The sequence below is a fragment of the Tachysurus vachellii genome, chromosome 11 (assembly GCF_030014155.1).
Source record: "Tachysurus vachellii isolate PV-2020 chromosome 11, HZAU_Pvac_v1, whole genome shotgun sequence".
In the NCBI taxonomy this organism is placed as follows: Eukaryota; Metazoa; Chordata; class Actinopteri; order Siluriformes; family Bagridae; genus Tachysurus; species Tachysurus vachellii.
In genome coordinates, this window is record NC_083470.1 from 19,884,870 (window position 1) to 19,905,262 (window position 20,393).

General features: G+C 38.0%; 1 protein-coding gene across 1 annotated transcript; it reads left to right on the forward strand.

Moving 5' to 3' along the window:
• Positions 1 to 80: 80 nt before the first annotated feature.
• On the forward strand, positions 81 to 20,185 carry LOC132853487 (protein disulfide isomerase Creld1). Its single transcript, XM_060881276.1, has 11 exons — positions 81 to 351; positions 2,036 to 2,158; positions 2,675 to 2,757; positions 8,394 to 8,504; positions 9,308 to 9,399; positions 11,344 to 11,523; positions 11,637 to 11,732; positions 16,057 to 16,140; positions 16,320 to 16,415; positions 16,517 to 16,657; positions 18,037 to 20,185. The coding sequence occupies exons 2-11, from the start codon at positions 2,042 to 2,044 to the stop codon at positions 18,255 to 18,257; spliced, it is 1,221 nt and encodes a 406-aa protein (XP_060737259.1). The 5' UTR covers positions 81 to 351; positions 2,036 to 2,041; the 3' UTR covers positions 18,258 to 20,185.
• The last annotated feature ends 208 nt before the right edge of the window (positions 20,186 to 20,393 follow it).

The window sequence follows — 20,393 nt, forward strand, 5'->3', positions numbered from 1 at the left end:
ATTTGACGATGTTTAATAGGAAATGGAGTTATTATATGATAGTATTATCATTGTAAGTTTTATCAATTGAATTTCAGCCTTTCATTGTGGTACACGGCAATAGCTGATTGGTTAAACTGGAAATCCCTGTTTAGTGATTGGTCGCTGGTGCCGGTGGGCGGTATTATTATGATCCAGCTGCAGCGACACACAGAATGAGCTAGAAATCCAGATGGGACGAGATTAGCATTAGCTAAGAAATTTCTATTTATTTAATACGCAAAGAAAATCCGCATTTTGACAATTTGCCTGCAGATTTAGTTGTAAGTGTCTGTAAGAGACCAGAGGAAGCGAAAAACTCTTATTTGTAACGTAAGTATATGGATAGCGAATGATGCTAGTTGTGTGCATCCAGTGCAGGCTAGCAAAGATGCTAATCTGTTAGTTGGGGTTTAAACGGCGAATTCAATTCAATTCGTATTTAAATTGCCTGTTTCTTCATGTTTCCTCAATACAATTCAGGATGAACAGGAGCTAATATTAAACAATAATGTTGTGTGTTTGTGCTTTAACAGTGCTATTGTCCTCTGTCGAATATGCAGCGTCATTTATAAGCCACAGAATGAGGTATTGGGAGGTTTGTTCGTTAAGACGTTGTAGAAAACAAACAAAAACGCCACCAAAGCTTATGAAGAGGTTGAATGAACTCGTCTGTAATTTGAATAACATCAGCATCACTTGGCATCTATCTGTCTCTATGGATTAAATGGTGCATCATGGGTAATCTGGATCTTTTAGGGCTGAGGTTCTCAAACATCCCTTTTTACTGTAAATGAATAAAAATCCAATGATCCTTTAAGTACAAATGAATATTTTGTTTTAATGTTCTATAGACAATAATAACACACACACAGCTTATTTGTTCATTGCATATTTGTTTATTTGACTGTCTTGTTATTATTCTTGTGAGGAGTTTGAATGATTTGCATTAAATGGTGTTTAACGGGTGAAGAAGGTGAACAGAAGTGATAACAGCAGGATTTGGTGTTGTTTATCTCACGCCCCTAGCACACGTTTCACCTGCGCCTTATCTTTATTACTTTATTTTGTTATTTTCACTAGTATTTGCTATTTATAGGACAGTCGTACAAAGCAATTCATTACGTGTTGTCCTGGGTATTGTGTATGTGACAAATAAACCGTGGGAAGTGGTAGCTCAGTAGTTAAGGTGTTGGACTACTGATCAGAAGGTCATGTGTTCGAATCCCTGGTCCACCAAGCTGCCACACCTGTCCCCCTGAGCCTCAATTTCTCAGCTGTATGAATGGGATAAATGTAAGTCGCTCTGGATAAGGGTGTCTGCCAAATGCCAAAACAATGTATCTCTCAACTTCAGTGTTGGGGGATTGATTCCTGCCTCTGCACATGGCTTTTGAATGAATGAGTTTGGTGTTTAGAAGCCTTTATTATCACCACATATACATAACAGCACAGTGGAATTATTTTCTTCACATATCCCAACCAAGGAGCTTGAGGTCGGAGCACAGGGGCAGATTTGATAAGGCACCCCAGAGCAGGGAGGGTTAAGGGCCTTGCTCAATTGCCCAACAGTGGCAGCTTGGCTGTGCAGGGGCTTGAACCCTGATCTACCAATCAAACAACTGGTTGTCATCTCTGTGTAGAATAAGTGGTACATAACATAGATGTATGGATGGTAGTCAAGACTAGTCAAGATGGTAGTCAAGAATGCTTTACATCTATACAAAGCCATTCACTCATTTTTTACTCTGCTAGCTGATCTGAGTTTTGATGAGAAGATGAGAAACTGGACAGAATAAATGACTATGCAGGGGTCACTTAGGAAGCCGATAACTCCAGTGGACAAAGACCAATGTGGTGATGAATGAAGTTGAAAAATCATACTCTGGATATTCTGCACTGTGTGCCAAAGCTAACAAATGTGCACTGTTTGTGAAAATGTGCTGTATATGCTGTGCATTGGCACTGAAATGATCAAATAATGTCACTTTAATAAACATCATTTCTTTATATTTAGGACAACATGTATGCCTCATCGCCTCTGTTCCTCATCCTGGTGTTTACCTTTGACCTCTCCATGCTGACTGTGCAGGCTGGACCCTGCCAGAGCTGTCGCAAACTCGCAGAGAACTTCATCAAGGTGTGTGTGTGTATGTGTGTGTGTGTTTGTGTGTGTGGCACACATCTGTGTCTGTCTGTGTCTATGTGTCTGTATGTATGTCTGTGACTTGTGGGTCTGTCTCTGCGTGACTCTGTGTGTGTCTGATATGTCTGTCTGCTGTGTATGTGATATCTGATACATCTTTAAAAGAAATAATAATTTTATTTAGAATTTATTTAAAATATATTTTAAAAACATCTTTTAGTTGAAATGACTCTGCAGCAATACTTTAAATATTTAATCCACATTAATATTTATTATTTATTTATTTATTAACCTAATATCAAGTGTTCTGTTTTTTTTTCAGATGTGTTGGGATTAAATTAAAAATATTATCAGAATAGTTTTAGGCTTTTTTTTTTTTTTTTTTTTGTTGCCTCAAGGTTTTCAGAAAGTCACGCTTTGTATTGTATCAAATTATACATTTAAAGTTCTTCCAGTTGGTGTTATATTCACGTTTTAAAATAGCTGAATAAAAATATGGATTTGTTCCAGGGCCTGGAGCGAACAGCTAATAAAAACTTTGGTGGTGGAAACACAGCTTGGGAAGAGGAGAAGCTGGCAAAATACGCTCGCAGGTGAGGGGGTGAAATAAAACATGCGCCACGTTCACAACATCATTTACCATATCGGTCTAATCCACTGGATATTTGCCAGGTTATTTTTTTTGCACCTTTTTTATAATCGTCACTTCTTGAATACGGTTGGTAGAGTTTCATGTTTAGAGTTAGAGTTTCATACACATTCTTGAACACTGTCGTTGGGCAATACGGATATCCTGAGCCGCCAGAACTGGATATAAGGCACATGCACACACATTCACAGTCATTCAAGTATATTCACAGTCATATGCGTACGCACATACAATACATCCGTGTTTCACTTGACATGTTTTTTTTTTTTTTTTGCACTAACTCTTACTCTACTTTCCTACTTGTTCTTATTGCACACGTATTTACTCTGTACCAGTGTTGTAATGTAAGGGAGTACAAATACTTCGTTACTGTACTTAAGTAGAAATTTCACGTATCTGTACTTTACTTCGCTATTTAAATTGATGTCAACTTTCACTTTTACTCCACTACATTTCCTAGATAAAATGTATACTTTTACTCCGCTACATTTCCACTAAGCATCTTCGTTACTCGTTACTACAAAATAAAATCAGAAGAAATGTGTGCGACTGCAATAAGGGAGGTTTGGCGAATCACTGCTCCTAGATTGCATTACGCACGTCCGCACGCTCTACGGAGAAGCACAGGCACACGCAGCGTGCACGCACAGTCAGAGCTGGAGGCATTTATCTATAACGTTAATCGGCGGAAAGCCACAAATACGGCAACCAAAAGCAGTGAAATGTCACTATTCTTATTACCAGAGTTGTAGCACAAACAAAATATTAACGCAAACAATCCATTCAATTCTAAATAAAAATAACATTTATTGATTTGTTCTTTGTCTTGTGAATATTTTTTTATTAATGACTGCATTAATTGGACACACTGTAGAGCAGTGGTTCCCAAACTTTTTACAGAGACGTACCCCCCAGGGATTTAACATCATATTGCGTACCCCCCCTCATAGATGTGGTCTTGATTTTTTTTAAAGGTGCATTTTAAACACATGTACCTTCATAAAATAACTTATTTGATCAAACAACTTTAGTATACAAATCATATATTTTTTTATGATTTTTTTTAAATAAATCACCGTTTAATGAGATGGATGTGCTTGAAATGACTTGCATAACTTTGGGTTGTATCGGAGACAGTTTTAGTCTTAAATCATTCTCTATGCAGAGTCTGTGTTGATATTTGTTCTTTATGCTGGTAAGTGCTGAAAACCCACTTTCGCAAAGGTATGTAGTCGAGAAGGGCAGTAATGTTTTCAAAGCGCGAGCTGCTAAGACATGATACTCTGCATGGAAGGCTATCCAGAAATCTGGTAGTGATTTTTGTGTAAACTCAATTTCCAAAGCGCCACTCTTAGAGATTTCAATGAGACTCTCTTGCTCAGAAATTTGCAGGTGTGCTGTGGGGGTGGCAGAGAATGGATGGCGAATCCAGTTGTTTGCATTGTCCGTCTCTGGAAAAAAAACATAATAAATATACCGGACATATGCCAGCAGCTGAGCCAAACCAGTTACATCAGTCGATTCGTCGATTTGTAAACCGTAGAAATCGCTGAATTTTATGCGAAGCAATAGTTTTATAACGTCTTCTGCCATATCAGCGATGCGACGTGAAACTGTGTGTGAATTACATGCGATGACACTTGAGAGGACACAGATTTTTGTTTACTGCAGATGGGGTAATTTGATTGGATGTCATGAATTTGACCTTTTATGGCACTACCTGGCTACTTTGCTGTGAGTACGCTAGATGGGGCACGTCTTTATATTTAGTCTGAGAAATACATTTCTGGTTGAATAATAGGTGCGGTATAATTACATTAACAGTACATTTCAGCATTTTGTTCACGTACCCCAGTTTGGGAACCACTGCTGTAGAGAATGCACACATACATAAACTGATTTGATTCAAGACTGTCATCATTACATCATGCATAAAATTTTGGTGTCCACTTTTGCCATTTAATAATACAATAACGTTTGGCTTACTATGTAGTCATATAATATAAAACTCTTCTTGTTTTAAATTCTCACTGAGGGCTAAAGATGAAATAATAGAACCGCCCCTGCTCTTATGCCTACCGAAAATCACTGAAATTTTACTTTTTACTTTTACTTCAAATACTTAAGTACATTAAATATCAGAAAATTACTTTTGATACTTAAATACAGTATATATCAGATACTTTAAGACTTTACTTGAGTAATATTCTAAAAGGTAACTTTCACTTCTACCAAAGTCTTTTTCTAGTACGATACTTGTACTTTTACTCAAGTATTGCTTTCTACTTTATACAACACTGCTCTGTACACACGGTTTAAAAATTGACAGCTGAAAAAGTCCATCTGAGGATTCCATCATCCACCTGAAGGTTAGCCATGTTGTGCATTGAGATTCTTTTCTGCTCATCACGGTTGTAAAAAGTGATGATTTCAATTCCAGTAGACAGATTGGAGCAGTCTGGTTATTCTCCTCTGACCTTCCTCATCAGCAAGGTTGTGAGACTGTTGTGTGTGAATGTTCCAGTTTCTGTAAATCTCAAACCCATCGCCATGCAACGTCAAAGTCAACATATTTTACTGTGGCTCCAAACCCAAGTTTATATGAAACCAGAGATTTCCAGTTCTACCGCTACCAGCCAACTTCAGCGTCACGTTAACAGCAGGCTGAATCTGAACCCAAGCGCCACGCTGCTCTTGTTTCTATTCACTACTGAAATCTGTTGAAATAACAAAATCACACTTTCAAACCCTCGTGCACTTAATTTCAAAAAGAAAAAATCTTCAAAGATTTCATGGAAAGTTTGTATTGTCTGATACTTTTTGTTTCCCCCCCCCCCCCCATTTGTGACTTATGTCACAATTTTAGCTACATTTTGTTGTCAGCAAGGCAAAATAACTAGCATAATAATTTCAATTTTTCACAATTTCAAAATGTAATTTCATAGCTACTATGCAGAATTTCAGTTTTGTATCTGATTTTAAAAGGAAGCTTTGTGCTACAGAAGAATTTCTGTATTTTTTCGGTGTTTTCTAGTATCGGATGTGTGTAACTTCTAAAATAAAAGCGTCACAGTTGCACATTTTCAATATTCAGCTAGTCATTATTTAGCAAAAGATATATTGTTAAATATTGTGAGATATTGTACTTTGGAGCAACTTTTAGGCTCTCTATATTTCCACACTGAAGCACAGTTTTCTTTTATTGTAGCACTCGTTTTTTACAGTAAAAAATAAAAACACCTGCTTAGTGAGTGAAATAATATAGTAAACACTTTACACTATATCCTCATGTTACTGTTTACATTTTCATCCAAGTGGCTCTTGATGTTCTTTCCACATACTACTAAACTATGTATGCTAATTTTATAGTTTCCCGAGGCACTTCACGTTTAGCCTGCCTAAGTGTTGGCTTAAGGTTAGCATTCATTCAGATTGTATGAATTAATTAAGTTTCTGCTTCATTAAAAGAATCCAGAAAAAGCTATGATTACTAACACCAGCATTTCAGTAATGCTATGCTTACATTTTCAGAAGAAAGGGTAAAATCTGCACCTCAGATCTTTATTGCTTTCTTTAGTCTGACTAAATGAATTTGGGTTTCGAAGTTTGAGAGTCTCAGATGCTTGTCAAAGATTGGAGTTTTTCCATCTGGCAAGTAACTGTTGTTTTCTGCGATATGAATCTGTTGTTTTCTGGCAGTTTTGTAAGTTGTAGGTTCATAGAAAGTTTCCTGTCAGTATGATGTTCACTTGACCGTATGCTTTTCTGCTTGAATGTTATTACAAGGCTTTAGTGATTGTGATTGTACAAAATGTTGTTTTTTTTTTTTGTCAGTTGGATAAAGAATGAACTCTATGTCTAGTCTCAGGAATTAAGATTCTTGATCAAATAAAAAAAACAATATTAAAGATATCTAGATCCTGCTATCAGGTCAGTTCTTTTGTGCTACATCTCATATTGATTAAAAGATGCCAATATATCGCTGTATAGGGTGATCTGTACTGCAACAGATCTCGTTACAACTCGAGGTTCTTCTGTAATGGTTGCGGCAGTGTGTCTTAAATCAGTTACACTGCAGTTAAGATTTACTGCCAAACCTACAATAGAGTCACTGCAGCGAGCAGCCAATTAATCATGTTCTTACTGTTTATTTGACTAATGTATATGGACAACTTACTGTATGTAAAATCTTATCAAGCAAAATGACTCATGTAAAACTTCAGTAAAGGAGAAATTCTCTAATTTAAATACAGTGATACCTCAAGATACGAGTTTAATTCGTTCCGTGACTTTGCTCGTATCTCAAATTGCTCGTATCTCAAAACAATTTTCCCCATTTAAATGAATTGAAATCCCATTAATCCGTTCCAGCTTGCAAAATTCCACTCCAGTTGTTTTGTTTGTGTTTTGAATATGAAAAATGTACAGTACCTGTATTTATAAATGACAAATATTGTATAAAAACATACAGTAATAAAAGAGAATGTTAATAAAATAAACTGGTTTTACTTTACGGAAGATGCGCACGGAGGTTGAGGGAGGAGCAAACAGGCGGAGGAGTTAGGAGGAATTACACTTTCACTTTTGTTCACTTACTCGCTACTGTACACTCTTAATGCTACTTTACACTTAAATGGAACTTAACTAAACTATATTTAGAGCGGGGAGAGCAGCAACTAGAAAATAGAATAGACCCCCGTATAACAGAACCATTAATCATGAGTAGAGTTAAAAATAGGAAAGGAAAAAATAAATGGATTTATGACGTAAACTGGTACAAGGAACACGGGTCGGGGTTGGAGGAGAGATTTTAAATCGCAGCAGCAATGAATGGGAATTTAAACGGTCGGGTAATATGGATGTCGTAACCGGATTGGTGCGCGTCGTGGACAGCTGTTGATGCAAGCTTGGCGACGTGGCCTGCCAGAACTCGGTGCTTGATTTCTCTTAACTTAACTGAACTTCCTTTCTACAATTTCTGTTTTCTTTACATTAATTTTGCTTACTTTTTTTCATCACTTGTTTTTGCCTTTTTTGTCACTCTTTCCTCACTAACATCTGCCGGTCGTTTTAATAAAAACCTGTCGCACAAGTTAAAATTTTTTAACGGATCCAACGCTTAAAACGGATCCGAAAATTAAGGATCCGCAGATGGTCGGCACCTCACTCAGCGCCTTTGCGTCTCTCCATGGGAAATGAATGACTTCCTGCTTATCGGCCGTCGTTTGTCGTGTGCAGTGGAAAGGCAACTTTAACCGAGTGAGAGGCGGGAAGCTGAGGCGGGGGAAACAGCACATGTGGTTGTTGGGGATCTTTGTTTCGGCGGCGGCGGCTCGGATGCTCGTATCCCAAAGATTTGATAGATAGATAGCTAGAGAGACAGACAGACAGATAGATAGATAGATAGATATGTTTGATATGATAGATTTTTTTTTCCAAATATCAAATGCAGATTGCACCAAATGTTTGTCAAAATAGGAGCTAATATTGTCTTCACCGTGTCTGTGCGTGTGTCTGTGCGTGTGTCTGTGCGTGTGTCTGTGCGTGCGTCTGTGCGTGTATATGTGTGTGTGCGCACAGCGAAACCCGGCTGCTGGAGATCATCGAGACAGCATGTGAAAAAAACGACTTTGAGTGTAACAAGCTGCTGGAGCAGATAGAGGACCAGGTTGAGACCTGGTGGTTCCACAGGTAAGTGCACATCTATGTGTGTACCAGAGGTGTGGATGTGATAGTTTGTATGCTCTTATCATTTGAGTATCGAACGAGTGAACAGTGTAGACAGTGCAAACATCTCTGCATGCATATGCTGAGCAAATATATGCATATACATACACACGTTATATACACACCCAGTCCGAGCGCAACAGTGCAGGTTGTTAACCGCCTGACACATTGTCATAAGTCGTCATGACGGCCACGATCCCATTATATACTCTGTTGTCTACTATTAACATCTTATCCATGTAACTCTTGAATTCTGTGGCACATGACCCATGAAGTACAGCATGCTCCAACAAACACATCAGAGATGAATCAATCCCTCTCCACAAATGCGTGTGTACTTGAACTAGCTTAATACATGCCATGCTTTATTAAAGATGAATAAACAAATAATTGTAGCTTTTGTTCACTCCTGACTTTTTTTTTTATTCAACCTTTGTCTAAACTCAGGCTAATAAAATCTGCTAATGACTGAAAATATCAGGCAAAAGTGACGGATGTAAATAAATACTTTTGGTGAAAAGATGATTCTATATCTGACTACAATGTGTACTGCATCCTGTGTGTTAAACTGTTGTGTGTTACACTAGGTGTGTACGATGATGTGGTTTTACATGACCTTTTGTTTATATGGTCCTAAATTCCATATAAAGTGCCAAATCTTAAAGTCTGAATAACTCGGAATGGTTGAAACTCTGCTTACGAGCGTAGTAAATATTTCTCAATAGAACAACTGTATGTTAGTTACTTTAGTGTCTTTATTTTCTCAGGCAACAGGAAGCTCCTGATTTGTTCGAGTGGTTGTGTATCGAAGAGCTCAGATTTTGCTGCCCAACCGGCCGTTTCGGACCAGAATGTGCCGGTAAACATAACACGTACATTTACTGCATTTGGCAGACACCCTTATCCAAAGCCGCTTAAATTGATCTCGTGTAACCGAGTAATTGAGGGTCTTGTTCCAGGACCCAGAAGTGGCTGGAACAAAAAACCCAGAAGTTATTGAAGCTTCCACTTCACTAACTAACTAACAACACATCACTTCTACAGCTGCTCAGTCTGGAATTAAACAATGGCTGTTTAAAAAAATTATTAAACCAAAAATCATCATTATTATTATTATTATTAAAAAAAAAAAAGAAACAAGGAACACAAATCTTAACGTGTACACCCACAAAGTTTTACCGTTGAATATAACTGACACTTCAATGCTGTTCGGGAATTTCCTCATCACTTGCCTGTTTTTACGCTACGTGTGAGGATCAGGAATATGGAGACGAAGGATGTGGGATACAGGATATTTACTCTGAGGTTTTCTTCTTTGGAGTTGGGCCAAAATAGACAAAACCTGCATTTCCGATCGTTATCTGTTAAATGCATTCTGTTATGGTGTATGACTTTAAGAACAGCCGGTTATGTCTTTATGTACAGAACTCTCACATCGATTCACTTGGGTGGTTTGTTCTGTCTTTGTGCTGTTAGGAAAACAAATACAGTTTAATCCAGTGATTAATCCCGTGACATTACATCATTCTTTATTGATAAAAGAAACGCTTCACTTGGAAGATGACAAACAGGACAATTCTGAATGACTTCAGATGGATGGAGTAACAGTCCTAGCTATTGTACCTTAAATGATGTAATCGTGTTACTCGTAAGTATTAAATAAATCTACCGGGAAAGGTTTAATATGAGATGATATATCAGCCAATACCACGGTGCAGTTAAATGCTCGAAGCTGATTGGTCAGAAAGTGTGTATAGTCTTTGTATAACAGGGTGCAGGGTTTAGGATTTAATTAGGTTATTGTTTGATAAAGCAACCTATAGGCAATGAATTGTGGTGTAGTGGCTTAATTAATTAATTAATTAACTAATTAATTAATCTTGTATTTTTTTTATTTAATAAATAAATTTTTTAAGCTCATTGTTTTTATTTACTATCTCATTATTTATGAATTATATATTCATGTAGATTTATAAACTCATTATTATTTCTGTATTATATATTTATAAAGTCATTATTGTTAACATGCTTGTTTAAATAATTCAGCCTATCAACAGTTGTAAAAATTAAGGAGAACATTGGATAATTGGACGAGTTTTAGTTTTGGAAAAGTGACATATTTATTTGGATTTTTTTTTTTTTTAAGAAAAACTTTATGTATTTATGAAATGTGTAAGCGCTTTGTGACCTTTATCAGTACAGGAAAGTCTTCAGGGAAAAGGAGATTAGAGAGTGAGAGAGATTCGTTTGTTTTTTTCAGAGGGGTGGGGGAGAGAGAAAAGGAGGAAAACGGTGAAGGAATGACTGTTTATTACGGATATAACCTAAGTGGGAACAGGATCTTCATGTTCCACGAAATGAAACCGACGCATGAACGGTTAAAATACGTGACCTGACATCAGGGTCGGGAGGATTACTTTAATAATGACTTCCGTTTCATTTACAAATTGCTTCATGATAAAGTTGCTCAGAGTTCCCTCTTACTGGCGTTGACAGCTGGCATCATGTGTACTGGGAACAGATGGAGCGCTGTGAACAAGCTGTGTGTGTGTGTGTGTGTGTGTGTGAGTTGTTTTCATTTCTACACAATAGACATGTTGTTCATAGCTAATTAACCCACATGCAAACCAGGCACTAACACTAAATCTTTTAAGCTAACATGATTTCTGCACTAATCTTACCTGCAGATGCTTATTTAGCGGCACTCCGGTCGTGCGTTGTGCTGCATCACAACCCAATCCCCTGCTATTTCTTGATTTCTCACAAAAATCCTCCCAACATTTACATGCTGTGTATTTGTCAGAATGCCCATCAGGTCCCGGGGGTGTGTGTGGAGGTCTCGGGCGCTGTGAGGGAGAAGGAACACGTCTGGGAGACGGAGAGTGTGTGTGTGACCCTGGCTATTCGGGCCCTCTGTGTCAGGAGTGTGCAGATGGATATTATAGAGAAAAGAGCTCCAATCACTCGCAGCCTCCCTGCTCAGGTGACCATCACAGACATGATGTTACTTTAGTTTAATAAATGTAACTTAGAACTGTGTTACCAGAAGTCTGAGTCTGTGTGTGTGTGTTTGTGTGCGCGTGCATGTGTTTGTAGCCTGTTATCACTCCTGTAAAAAGTGTTCTGGTCCACAAGACTACAAGTGTCTGGACTGCAAGCCGGGATGGATCCTTCATGACAACAAGTGTGTGGGTGAGTTTTTATTTATATATATATATATATATATAAAATTCAAAATGGGCTGTGTGTATGTAATATGTAGTACGTAAACTTTAGAACTAGTTCATTTGCATAAATTCAGTTATTATTGTGTCTTGTGGATTAGATCTATACATCATCTACATCTACTACATCTACCATCTAGTTTGTTCAGGGCAGAACTAAATAAAGAACAAAATGCATTTTGTATGTTTTTTTAATTATTATTTTTATTTTATTATTGTTGTGTTTTTTTATTTATTCCTTTCTTTTTCATAACCCTTCTGGATACTTTTGGACGTTTTCGTCCATTAGGTATCTTTTTTTGGTGATATATTTCTCTGTGTTTTAGCTAGAGGAATGATTTTTTTGGGACAAACCTTTATTATAACATGTACTGTGGAAAGAGTATTCAGAATTTTTGACCAGGTCTATAATTTTCTGTATTCAAATTTTACGTGCACTTTGAGATTTCAACTTTTTTTTTAAGATTTAGTAGCTTTGATTAGAACTGAGGTTGCTTAACAGATTTATGCCAAAAAATAATTTAAAGAATATATTATTCTGATATATATTTTATATAAGTTTAATATAAGTCTTTTTTTTTCGAAAGTGTCCACAAGGGTTAACATTTTGCAGATTCTAGTTTATTTAGTGTTTTTTCTTGTATGTTGCTTCTCATTTGAAGTACAATTCGTCTTGTACGTCTTGAAAGAATGAAGGAAAGAAATTGTATCTGAAAGACATAATGTGGACTTTCTACCAAACCGACAGCTCAGAAAAACCAAACAGATTTTTCAGTATTTGTTCCACTTCTGTTTATGTCTCCAGGCTAATTCTAATTTTCGAAGACAGTTTTGATTGACATTATAAGTAGGTCAAATAAGGAGGTTATTTATTTTGGCAACTGATTTACTTTCTTGAGCAACCGTCACAAATCACAAATAATGCTGTTCTCCAGATGCACTGCAGCTGTGTGTTTTTTCCTCTTTCTTTTTTCTTTCTCTCCTTCCCCAGTTACATCTCATTTAGAAAGAACAAGGAAAAGAAACAGCAGTAAACTTGACATTTTGTAACATAAACTAAATTCAGTGACCTAAAGTCGTATGCAAAAGTTTAGGAACCCCTGACAATTTCCATGATTTTCATTTATAAATATTTGGGTGTTTGGATCAGCAATTTCATTTCGATCTATCAAATAACTGAAGGACACAGTAATATTCCAGTAGTGAAATGAGGTTTATTGGATTAACTGAAAATGTGAAATATGCATCAAAACAAAATTAGACAGGTGCATAAATTTGGGCACCCTTGTTATTTTGGTGATTTGAATACCTGTAACTACTTAGCACTGATTAAATGGAACACGCAATTGGTTTGGTGGTTCATTAAGCCTTGAACTTCATAGACAGGTTCATCCAATCGCGAGAAAAGGTATTTAAGGTGGCCAATTGCAAGTTGTTGTTCTCTTTGTCTCTCCTCTGAAGAGTGGCAACACGGAGGCCTCAAAACAACTCTCAAATTACCTGAAAACAAAGATTGTTCAACATTTATGGTTTAGGGGAAGGCTACAAAACGTTATCGCAGAGATATAAGCTGTCAATTACACAGGCAGTCCGTCACCATGACAACCATGTCAACCGTGACGAGTAGAGTTTGGGCACAAGCCAGCTGAATGATCAAATCTCTACAGTATTAAACCGCTTATAGTGATGACGACGACGCTTATACACACAAACAACATTCCAGATTCTTGTGATTAAAAACCTAGAATTATGTTTGACATTCCAGTAGTCAGAGAAGTCAGGACCACAACAAGTCAGAGAAGTCAGGACCACAACAAGTCAGAGAAGTCAGGACCACAACAAGTCAGAGAAGTCAGGACCACAACAAGTCAGAGAAGTCAGGACCACAACAAGTCAGAGAAGTCAGGACCACAACAAGTCAGAGAAGTCAGGACCACAACAAGTCAGAGAAGTCAGGACCACAACAAGTCAGAGAAGTCAGGACCACAACAAGTCAGAGAAGTCAGGACCACAACAAGTCAGAGAAGTCAGGACCACAACAAGTCAGAGAAGTCAGGACCACAACAAGTCAGAGAAGTCAGGACCACGAGAAGTCAGGACCACAACAAGTCAGAGAAGTCAGGACCACAACAAGTCAGAGAAGTCAGGACCACAACAAGTCAGAGAAGTCAGGACCACAACAAGTCAGAGAAGTCAGGACCACAACAAGTCAGAGAAGTCAGGACCACAACAAGTCAGAGAAGTCAGGACCACAACAAGTCAGAGAAGTCAGGACCACAACAAGTCAGAGAAGTCAGGACCACAACAAGTCAGAGAAGTCAGGACCACAACAAGTCAGAGAAGTCAGGACCACAACAAGTCAGAGAAGTCAGGACCACAACAAGTCAGAGAAGTCAGGACCACGAGAAGTCAGGACCACAACAAGTCAGAGAAGTCAGGACCACAACAAGTCAGAGAAGTCAGGACCACGAGAAGTCAGGACCACAACAAGTCAGAGAAGTCAGGACCACAGCAAGTCAGAGAAGTCAGGACCACAGCAAGTCAGAGAAGTCAGGACCACAGCAAGTCAGAGAAGTCAGGACCACAGCAAGTCAGAGAAGTCAGGACCACAGCAAGTCAGAGAAGTCAGGACCACAGCAAGTCAGAGAAGTCAGGACCACAGCAAGTCAGAGAAGTCAGGACCACAGCAAGTCAGAGAAGTCAGGACCACAGCAAGTCAGAGAAGTCAGGACCACAGCAAGTCAGAGAAGTCAGGACCACAACAAGTCAGAGAAGTCAGGACCACAACAAGTCAGAGAAGTCAGGACCACAACAACCTAATTAAAATGGACAGGGCTTTTCACACCATGCGTAACCCCGGTCTAAGCTCCGCTCTTAACCTCAGATAGTGGAATGTTTTATTGCTTTATATTTAGCACTGCTTTTTACCCAGGATTATAAAACACTGCTGTGGATATCTTGCAGTGGTGTTAGAAAGTTATAGACAGATGATGGAATCAGAAATGAAACAACGTGTACCTCATATCACATAGCAGAACTTCACAAAAACTACACATTAGATATGGTCAAGTGCAAAACACTGAACAACAGTCAACTACGCACACCATTTAAAAACGACAAAGCCGTGAATGATAACAACACCTACTCAGACGCAGAACGCCAAACCTGTCCTCATTCATGCGAACGCATCAAGCCAGTAATTTAACTGTTGTTGACAATGCAAATGAGAAGCTTAAGCCAGAGTTTAGGACTATACAGTTACACATATTAACAGATTAGAACCCCGGGTCAAGTATGTGCATGTAATTTCATCACAATATTTCCAGGCTGTGCTGGTTAATTAAAGTCATCCGGTTAGGTGTTATGTGATGCAGCCTGACACAAAGCCACATGAAGCCGATTGTTTTCTAATAACTGCACAGCCTAAAGAGCCCATATTATTCCTGATATCACAGTAATTTGATCACGATTACCATTTTTATTAAATTACTCATTTATACCAGATTCTAATATTTTATTAACGAAAAACACAACCATTTCTACCTACATTTAATAACGTGACATTAGTTTGGTCTATGAGACAAACTGTTAGCACTTACAGTATAGCAGATATAGAAATCATTTCCTCCTCAAAACTCCTCCGTGTCTTTTTTTTTTTTTTTTTTTTTTTTTTTTTAACTTTGAAGATTCAATCAAATAACAATGTGTTTTGTTACTGAGAAACAGGAAAGAAAGCTTTCCTCTACTTGTGTTCTCACTGGAGACTCCTTTAATTAATGTTACAAATTTCATCATATCAATTATTATATATTTTCCGTCTTTCGTCTGCTCCCTGTACGGAGTCGCTGCATATTAGATTTGGCACAGATTTTACACGGGATGCCCTTCCTGATGCAACCCTCCCATTTTTATTCGGGCTTGAGAGTGAACCCTTCAGTGGCTGGGTTAGCTGTCTGCCTGGGAATCGAACCCAAACCGCAGCAATGAAAGTGTGGAATCCTGCCTCTGGACCAATCAGGGGCCATATCAGTTATTATATACAACACATTTTTTTTTTCTCCTCCTTTTCCTTCCTCCTTCATCCCTGAGAATGAGCCGTTACTAGAAAAACACTAACATTTTTATGTTACGACATACTTAAAAAACAAATCCTGACCTGGGCTGCGCTGCTTAGAGACTTTTAACTTGTCTCATTGGGAGTAAAAGAAACAAACACCAGTGCTGGGGCAGGAAAACCGTTGAAGTCAGTTTGTGATCCAAGTGTGAAACTCTGACTGCGTTTTGTTTGGCAGATGTGGATGAGTGCGGCACTGAGTTGGCTCGCTGCTCGTCCAACACTTACTGTTTCAACACCGACGGCTCGTACGAATGCAGAGGTACGAACACGCACGTGGCACACAGAACAAGAGTGGGGTTTTTATGTATGTGTATTTAACACCATTTGGGGTATAAAGAGAGGGCACAACATAATATTAGACTAGTGTTTGTCATTTGTGTGACTCTTGGCTGTTTCTGTACCACACACTATGCTCATCGCTCTCTTCACTGTGTGTAGGTTGTGATCAGGCGTGTGTAGGATGCATGGGCAGTGGTCCTGCTCGCTGTAAGAAATGCTCCCGAGGTTACAGACTGATCGGAGCCAAGTGTCTCGGTAAGTCTTCTAGTTCTGCTCATACTTTGTTCAAATTATTATCATTCCTTTTTGTATTTTAGCTCAAACTGTAGTTTCAGCCTCTATTTTTTCCCCTTTAGATGTGGATGAGTGTAAGGAGAAAGCAATAGCTTGTCCTGGACTGAACGAAGCTTGTATTAATGAGGAGGGTTCGTTCCGCTGTGAGTGTGCAGAGGGCTTTATACGCAGAGACAGCATCTGTGTGGAGAACCTGCCGCTTTGTAAGTGTTTAAATAACAAAAAAGTCACAGAATTATAGATCGCAGTATAAAAATATCCACCTCTTTCCTGGAAGTATGGAGCACATCTCTTGGCTCATACAGGAAATCTGTTTTTCATTTCTGGGGTCTTCACGGTATCTAATCAAATCAGAGTATGGGCTATGTTCTAAGATGGGGGGGGGGGGAGGAGGAATGTACCACACGACTCCGTGGCACATCACTTTTTGAAGTTTAATGATTGGTTAAAGGACTAGGTATGGCTGAGCTACACTGGTTAGCTACACTGATATTTTGTCCACAAAGTCATAGACAAGATAAGATAAGATAAGATAAGATGAGACAGATCGTTATCAATCCAGAAGGAAATTCTTTTTACCAGAGACTGGTTCAGATTGCAAGAGAAATAAATATAATGAAATATAAACTAACTCTTCTAGAAATGTATACAAAAGTACAAAAAGGTGTTGGGGAACTAAGAAAATGCTGCACATGGTATGATACTGCACATGGTATGATAACACACATATTGTAATGATTTTGAAACTGGGATCGTTCATGTAACGGCACAGTGATACTGTCAGTGTTCATCCTGCCAGCTATGTTCCCTACTGAAGGAGTCTGATGGCCTCCTGTGGTTTTCTGTGGTTGTCTTCGGTGTATGCGCTCGTACACATTTACAGCGTTTATCCAGAGCGACTTTCATTTAACTCATTTATACACCTGAGCAGCGGATGGTTAAGGGCCTTGATCACGGGTCCAGGAACAGTAGCATGGCAATGATGGGATTTCATTTCACAAGCTTCTGATCAGTCATCCAAGGCAACACAGCTTGACCCTGAGCTTCTTTTTATTCTTATTCAGCTGCTTTTTTAGCCAGCTTTAATAAAGGTTCCTTCAGAGACCGGAAACAGGGCAACAACAGAAGTCGTTGTTGTGTCGGTGCTCTCTGGTTTCTCAGGAAAAAGGTGGATTGTATTTTTCCATTCTTTAATGCAGAGTTAGGTGTATGATGTGTCAGAAGCTCACATGTACACTCAGTGACAGTAATAAGAACAAGCAGGAACCTTCTCAACCATGCGGTTATCTGTTACCAGTTCTGTGAGATTCGGCCACATGATTTGTTGTCTAGATAAGATTTTTTTTTTTGATAAGATTTCTTCTTTCTCTGTCATTTTTTGTAGGACATTATGGTCTAGCAAAGTCACTATGGTTCTCTGGTATTTCATGATTATTTTCAATTGATAGATCACATCAAAGGTCTTATGATCTTTTTTACCTGTGATTTTTAACAGGGGTGTGTAGAATTGAATTTTTATGAAGACATCATTTTACTGACCTTATGTAGACAACAATCTAACATATTTCACTTCTGCCTTCAGCCGATCCAAACAAAGGCTTATTTGACGACATGACGGACGACGAGGTGCTCGTCCTCCAGCAGATGTTCTTCGGCGTTGTGATCTGCGCTCTAGCCACGCTCGCCGCCAAAGGAGACATGGTTTTTACTGCCATCTTCATCGGGGGCATAGCCGCCATGGCTGGCTACTGGCTCTCGGAGAAGGGCGACCGCATGCTGGACGGCATTCTCAAAGGACGTTAACCAATCAGAATCTCAGGAACCAGAAACAGAGGACAGATCGACGAACAGTACACGAACGTATACGGCGACCTGAACTGAAAGAGGCGCGGGATTTTGTACAATGACGAGTCAGGGGCGATTATAACTGGAGTCTGGGGAATTTGACATTCAGTCTATGCTATGATTTGTACTTTGCTCTTTTATATGCAAAGTACAATATGTCTGCTGCTCTGCTATAAGAGACTTTACATAGAGACATTTTTACTACACTCGATTCCAGATTCAGAGGACTGCACTAAAGCTCAGCACGTAATAGAATCTATTCACCGTATGTGCGTAAGGAGAAAAGACAAGCATAACACATGACACTGTATCATTCGACACTTTTAGTCTGGGCCTAAGATACTTCAAGCATCCTGCGACTCGGACACTTTATCTTTGCTCAGTTTAGATTACGGATGGAATGATATATAAATTGTAAGCTATACTATATTTCGAGCATAATGAGCAAACCTATCGTTATATAAGCTGGCATACACTGGCATTTGTTATCAGCATGGCAAACAAAAAATGATAACAATTCTAGCTATTTCAGAGTTTCCTGTCATGATTTATTGTTATACCTGTATATCATCACACCCTTAATATACACTGAGCAAAATATCCGTTAGTTTCAGGAAGCTGAGACAGGACATAGGTCGGATTGATTGATTTATTTATTTATTTATTTATTTATTTATTTATTTTTCTTCCTTCACTTCATCATAGACACATTTTATGAAATGCATGAATGCTTGACCTAGGATGGATATTTATAATATGTGCTCCGAAACGTCTTCAGCTCATATAATTAATAAAATAAAAAAAAAATACTTTTTTAGGTTTATAAACAGCAATAGTAAGGATTATAAATGGTATTTATTTATGAATTTATTTATTACAGTTCCTTCTAGGTGTAATTTTCCCTGATAGAATAATGATGTGATGGTTTTTAGATTGTCTTTTTGTGCCTGCTCTCAATTGATTTAAATATATTTATTTGTATGTGTATGTAGAGCATTGTTTTTATGTCGATATGACGTGTGTTATACAATTTTTTTTTTTTTTTAATTATGATGATGATTATTGTATAATTTCAGGGGCTTTTGAATTCAAAATGCAATGAACCTTGCAGAAATTTCAGCTCTATACGTGTGTGAAATTGACAGACATTGAAAAATAACAAGAAAAACACTTCAAGGTAATTCATTTGTGCTACTTTAAGTTTTTTTTTTGTTTTTGTTTTTTTTTAACAGATACTTTAGCACTTCAAGTCCATGACTGAGCGTGATTATTAACTTACAGTGAACTCTAAACCACACACACACACACACAAACACACAAAATAAACAACAATTTAGTGTCCATAATTTGTACTATATATTATATTTGTGCTATACAGTTTTTTTTTGGATTATCTTCAGATATTCACTGTGAGTTACTATGAAATGTAGCTGCTATAATATCTGTAATAATCAGCCCAACAACCTATTTATTGCACTGATCAGCAAAAATGAACCTACTCACTCGTATGAAAGCTAGTTAAACTTAAAAAAAAAAAAAAAAAAAAAAAGAATGTTAAATTGAATGTATAATCTTTAAGCTGAATAATGCTTTCTCTATGTTGAACCTTCAGGACCTGTTTTTTTTTTTTTACTCTGATATATGATGCATGAGCTCCTTTTAATAAGAAGCTGTAGGATTTTTTTTTTTTGTTTGTTTGTTTTAAGTCAAAACGCCTTGTTTTACACTGAAAAAGCTAGTCCACTTATGAACTTGGCTCCATAGTCTACCTCCATGTTTCAGATTTAAAGCTTTTGCTGTAAAAACAAAAGACAGAGTTTAATCGTTAGTTTTAACCGTTTATTTATTCTATGCCGAATCCTTTCATTAAAACCTTTTCCAAGTCACTCAGTTGCTTCCTTTTTTTGTGATGAAAGAAGCTGGAGCACTTTATTAGAAACACGCCTAGTTCACCCCATTATTCATTCATTCATTCATCTTCTACTGCTTATCCGAACTACTCGGGTCACGGGGAGCCTGTGCCTATCTCAGGTGTCATTGGGCATCAAGGCAGGATACACCCTGGACGGAGTGCCAACCCATCACAGGGCACAC